Consider the following 6321-nt stretch of genomic DNA (forward strand, 5'->3'; position numbering starts at 1 on the left):
TGTGGAAATAAATTGTATTTTATTGCTGTTTTCTAACCCTTTCCCAGCCTAACTATCCCTTGTGTGTTCAGTACACTGTACTGATCACACTGTACTAATCTAGCTGATCTAGCTGTCCTAGGCCCTTTTTATACTGCCCTCCTCCCCCCCTATTACTGTTTTAGTTTGCTGACCCCTTATTGATCAGTTGATCGTCATCTGATCATCTGATCTTCTGATCTCATCTCTCTCCCACTCACATCACCGTCCTCTCTTCTACTTCCATTCCCAGCACTTCTTTTCCTCATCCTCATTCATATAAAAAAAAATCTTTCTATCTATTATCTCTTTATCTTGTTCTGTACCCTATTTATAAAAAATGGCAAAGAGGCGATACACAGAACAGGAGATCGTTGCCTTGATGGAAATCAGCGGCAGCGACGAAGAATCTGACTGCGAATCTGACGGCGAAGAATGGCTGCCGGTTGAACATTCTGACCCGCTGTCAGACGGCGACTCCAGCTCTGATGAAGGTGAAGGGCCATCAGAGCAGGCAAGAGTTGCTACTGTGCATCCTGTTGTCACTGCATCAGTTCCCAGTGGCAGCGACTCTGAGACACAGGCGTCATCAGATCGCAGAGGAGGGAGCACAGCAGGCACTAGTGCTCCAGGGGCAGGCAGCCAGCAGCAAAGTCCTCAGGAACCAATGGACATTTTAGATGGCACTAGTGCTCCAGGGGCTAGCAGCCAGCAGCAAAGTCAGCAAGTACCACTGGACATGTCACACCTACTGTGGGTACCGCCAAACATGCAAGCACCCCAAATCCCTGCTTTCATTGCAAACAGTGGCTTAATGGTTGACATGACAGGGAATATGTCACCAGTCGATGTTTTCCAGCAATTCGTCAATGACGATTTTTTGCAATTTATTGTCGAGCAGACAAATTTGTATGCCTCTCAATTCATTGAGTCCCACCCCAGGTCCACTTATACCCGGAAATGGACACCAACAAACTTGTCGGAGTTGAAAGTGTTTCTAGGCCTAACTTTCAACATGGGGCTAACAAAAAAATCGCAGCTCGCAATGTACTGGAGTACAAATCCCATACACCACACCCCTCTGTACTCATCAACTATGCCAAAGCTGCGTTATCAGATGATCATGAGATTTCTGCATTTCAATGACAATAGTCAAAACAAGAGTCCAGACAATGCAGGCAGAGACCGGCTTTTTAAATTAAGGCCGCTTATAAATCACCTGAATTTAAAATTCAGTGAAATTTGTGTGCCTGGAAGAGAAATCGCAATAGACGAATCTCTAATGCCATTTCATGGCCGGCTTGGATTCAAACAGTTCATCCCCAGTAAACGAGCCAGGTATGGGGTAAAGCTCTATAAGCTTTGCGAAAGCGGATCAGGGTACACCTTTGCATTTCGCATCTATGAGGGGCGAGATAGCCTGCTACAGCCAGAGGGGTGCCCAGCAGATATGGGAGCCAATGGGAAAATTGTGGTGGACCTCATGACCCCCTTACTAAATAAGGGGTATCATCTATTTGTAGACAATTTCTACACCAGCTTGCCACTTTTTAAATTTCTTTTTTCGGCTGACACCGTTGCCTGTGGTACCATCAGGGCAAACCGAAAAGGCTTTCCGCAAGAAGTCCTGAAAAAAAAATTGAAAAAGGGGGAGACTTGTAGTCTGCGCAGCAATGAAGTCCTGGCACTAAAATACAAGGACAAAAAAGATGTGCTTATGCTGTCCACCATGCACACAGAGGGCACAGTGTTAGTGACGTCTCGCCGATCAGAGACTGTCAAGCCTATTGTGATTGATGACTACAACAAGCATATGGGAGCAGTGGATCTGTCCGACCAGATGTTGGCCCCATATTTGGTAGCTAGAAAAACGAAATCCTGGTACAAGAAGGTAGGGATTTATTTGCTACAAATGGCAATGTTCAATGCCCATGTGGCATACAGAAAAGCAGGCAATACCGGGTCATACCTGCAGTTCCAGGAACAGATCATTGCATCTTTCCTTTTTGGATCTGGCACAACACCAGTACGCAGTGACCAATCCCAATGCGAAGACATCATCAGACTCTGCGACAGGCACTTTATGGAAGCACTCCCTCCTAATCCCCTGAAAAAATATCCTCAGAAGAGGTGCAAAGTGTGTGCCAAACATCAAATAAGAAGGGACACAAGATATTACTGTCCAGATTGTCCCTCCCACCCAGGCCTCTGCTTTACTCCGTGTTATAAAATATACCATACGGTCACCAATTATTAGAACCATGCCTATCTCCCAAAAAAAATTCTGTAGCCACCAGCCCTATTTGAAAAAAAAAAAAAAAAAAAAAAACTTTTCCAAAAATAAAGAAAATAGACCAGGGGCAGCCTAAGGCATGTGCCATTAATTAAGGGCCACCATTCCCAGCGGGCCACCACATTATATTCTTATTGTTACAGTTGGTCATTGTTTATGACTGTATTTTGTTCATGTTTTTTTTATGTTGCAGTTATACACATAAATGAATATCAAACAATAAAAAAAAGTGTAAAAAGAAAAGTAAAAAGACAAAAAAAGTAAAAAAAAAAAAAAAAAAAAAAAGAGCTAGGCATTGCTGCTACCTCCACGTGGTGCCTGGTGGAAACAGCGAAAGCTGGCAAAATGCAGTGGATATTTCATTTCATTTTATATTTGATTTATCAGCACATAGTGGCTATGCAGTCTCTACGGTGGATGTTGCCATTTGCCCTGCATAGGATACTATATTGACAATGGCGGATGAAGGGGCCACAAATTCTTTCTGCTGCTCCTGCACAGGCTGAATATAATGGTCAACTACATGATCATCTAGTAACAAAATAAGGCTTATGGCACATTATTTTCATCTTGAGAAGCTGAAGAATACATTTTCCAGTGTTTTATTTCAGAGGCACCTGTCACTTTAAAAATGCTTAGCGACAAACTGTCACCAACAGTCAAAAAAATATTTATTTTCAAACAAGTGGTCACACTTGTGCAATTTTCAGCAAAACCACAAAAATGTAACGGACACAATATACCCATCTTTGTATAGCCCTGGATCTCTACTTTTCAAAATGGTGGCATTTGTAGTACTTATTTTCTGTTCTGACACACATAGGACTCTGTGAAGGAAGCGTGACGCTATAAAAAGGAAAGCGGAAAAAATGCCCTTCAAAAATCCAAGTACGCAGGTCTCTTATAAAGGCCCACTACGTGGTCAGCTAGTAACAAAATAAGGCCTATGGCACATCATTTTCATCGTGAGAAGCTGAAGAATACATTTTCCAGTGTTTTATTTCAGTGGCACCTGTCACTTTCAAAATGCTTAGCGACAAACTGTCACCAACAGTCAAAAAAATATTTATTTTCAAACAAGTGGTCACACTTGTGCAATTTTCAGCAAAACCACAAAAATGTAACGGACACAATATACCCATCTTTGTATAGCCCTGGATCTCTACTTTTCAAAATGGTGGCACTTGTAGTACTTATTTTCTGTTCTGACACACATAGGACTCTGTGAAGGAAGCGTGACGCTATAAAAAGGAAAGCGGAAAAAATGCCCTTCAAAAATCCAAGTACGCAGGTCTCTTATAAAGGCCCACTACGTGGTCAGCTAGTAACAAAATAAGGCCTATGGCACATCATTTTCATCGTGAGAAGCTGAAGAATACATTTTCCAGTGTTTTATTTCAGTGGCACCTGTCACTTTCAAAATGCTTAGCGACAAACTGTCACCAACAGTCAAAAAAATATTTATTTTCAAACAAGTGGTCACACTTGTGCAATTTTCAGCAAAACCACAAAAATGTAACGGACACAATATACCCATCTTTGTATAGCCCTGGATCTCTACTTTTCAAAATGGTGGCACTTGTAGTACTTATTTTCTGTTCTGACACACATAGGACTCTGTGAAGGAAGTGTGACGCTATAAAAAGGAAAGCGGAAAAAATGCCCTTCAAAAATCCAAGTACGCAGGTCTCTTATAAAGGCCCACTACGTGGTCAGCTAGTAACAAAATAAGGCCTATAGCACATCATTTTCATCGTGAGAAGCTGAAGAATACATTTTCCAGTGTTTTATTTCAGTGGCACCTGTCACTTTCAAAATGCTTAGCGACAAACTGTCACCAACAGTCAAAAAAATATTTATTTTCAAACAAGTGGTCACACTTGTGCAATTTTCAGCAAAACCACAAAAATGTAACGGACACAATATACCCATCTTTGTATAGCCCTGGATCTCTACTTTTCAAAATGGTGGCACTTGTAGTACTTATTTTCTGTTCTGACACACATAGGACTCTGTGAAGGAAGTGTGACGCTATAAAAAGGAAAGCGGAAAAAATGCCCTTCAAAAATCCAAGTACGCAGGTCTCTTATAAAGGCCCACTACGTGGTCAGCTAGTAACAAAATAAGGCCTATGGCACATCATTTTAACCAGGAAGGGCCAAAGAACATTTTTTGAAGTGTTTTATATCAAAATCACTTGTCATGTGAAAATTAGGCAGGGTGAAAAGTGACAAAAATGTATATTTTCTGCTTTTACATCTGTTTTTCCTTGTCATATGCATATGAAATAAAATAATTGCTTGGAAACAATATTACTGAGAGATAGCCTAGATTGTCCTGAAAAAAACAACACATGTTTCAATTAGATAGCATAAGTAATTAAAAAGTTATCACTGTATTAAAAGCAACACAGCTGAGTATCAAAATTGTCAGGAATATGAAGGGGGTAAAAACCCAGGAATGCGAAGTGGTTAAGATATTACACAGTTTTATTTTAGATTTAAACCTACTTTTTAAGTTTTTACTGTTTTATTGTTTTTGCTCAATGACACATTCATTGAAGTATGCCAGAGCTAAAATCTATGAACTATTGTCCCTTTTATATCTCTTTCCTGCTCCACAGAAGCCATTTTCTTCTTGGAAAGTGTTTTATAGTTGGAATTTCTTATCAATGATGTCACACTGAAGTCTGACTCAGTCCTGAACTGCCACTTACATACCTGATGTTTAACTCTTTCAGGCGCAGAAACAAAAAAAGGAACACAGCATAGTTATTTGTGTGCTAGGCACTGTACATACACATGTCTATCTCATTATGTCACATGTCATCTCGGGTATCCTAACCACTTCAGCCTTCAGTCGTTTTTCACCTTATGCATCCGAGCAATTTTCACCTCCCATTCATTTGCCAATAACTTTATCACTGCTCATCACAATGGATTGATCTATATCTTGTTGTTTCCACCACCAATTAGGCTTTCTTTGGGTGGTACATTTTGCGAAGAATTATTTTTTTCTAAATGCATTGTAACAGGAATATTAAGAAAAAAATGGAAAAAAATCATTATTTCTCAGTTTTCGGCCATTAAAGCTTTAAATAAATACATTTTACCATAGTTAAAACCCACGTATTTTATTGCCCGGGTTTGTACACAATTTAAATTATGTAACTATCACAATGTATGGCGACATACCAGGATTCTCAACGGCTTCCTATAGAAAGAACACCGTGAACTTCCCAAATATAAAATAAACAAATACAAATGAACAAATAATAAAAAGTGACTCACATTCCGTGACTACAGCAAACTCTAAAAACCTTAGACACATCAGCCGTTTACAATTAGCTGTAATTGGTTAATTCCTTACCGATATAAGACCGGCCACCGTCCGCCATCTCTACCCTCTCGAGTCAGCCTGCAATTGAACGTCACATCCGCTAGAAGACGCCCGCCCTAACCATTCCAATTATTTTTTTCTAAATGCATTGTAACAGGAATATTAAGAAAAAAATGGAAAAAATCATTATTTCTCAGTTTTCGGCCATTAAAGCTTTAAATAAATACATTTTACCATAGTTAAAACCCACGTATTTTATTGCCCGGGTTTGTACACAATTTAAATTATGTAACTATCACAATGTATGGCGACAATATTTTATTTGGAAATAATGGTGCATTTTTTCAGTTTTGCATCCATCACTATTTACAAGCTTATAATAATAAAAAAATTAATAATAATATACCCTCTTGACATGCATATTAAAAAGTTCAGACCTTTAGGTAACTATTTATGTTGTGTTTCTTTTTATTGTAAAAAAAAAATTTATTAGAAATTTTATTTGGGTATTTTTGGGTGTGTGGGAGGTAAATAGAGATGGCCCACACGGTTCGCCAGCAAACCGATTCGTGCGAACATCGGTGGTTCGCGTTCGAGGTGAACTGCGAACTTTTTTCCAAAAAAGTTCGGGTTCACATTTTTTTCCATAGACTTTAATGCCCACCAACTTT

The 6321-nt window shown here is 39.4% G+C and overlaps 1 protein-coding gene across 1 annotated transcript in view; it reads right to left on the reverse strand.

The window, feature by feature from the left end:
• Positions 1-5723, reverse strand: part of NXF1 (nuclear RNA export factor 1) — a 159282-nt gene extending 153559 nt beyond the window's left edge. The window contains exon 1 of the mRNA XM_068260673.1: positions 5681-5723. Within this exon, the coding sequence (XP_068116774.1) occupies positions 5681-5708 (28 nt within the window). The 5' untranslated portion in view covers positions 5709-5723. The remainder of the gene's footprint in view (positions 1-5680) is intronic.
• Between the last annotated feature and the right edge of the window lie 598 nt (positions 5724-6321).

This window comes from Hyperolius riggenbachi, chromosome 11 (genome assembly GCF_040937935.1).
Source record: "Hyperolius riggenbachi isolate aHypRig1 chromosome 11, aHypRig1.pri, whole genome shotgun sequence".
Taxonomy (NCBI): domain Eukaryota; kingdom Metazoa; phylum Chordata; class Amphibia; order Anura; family Hyperoliidae; genus Hyperolius; species Hyperolius riggenbachi.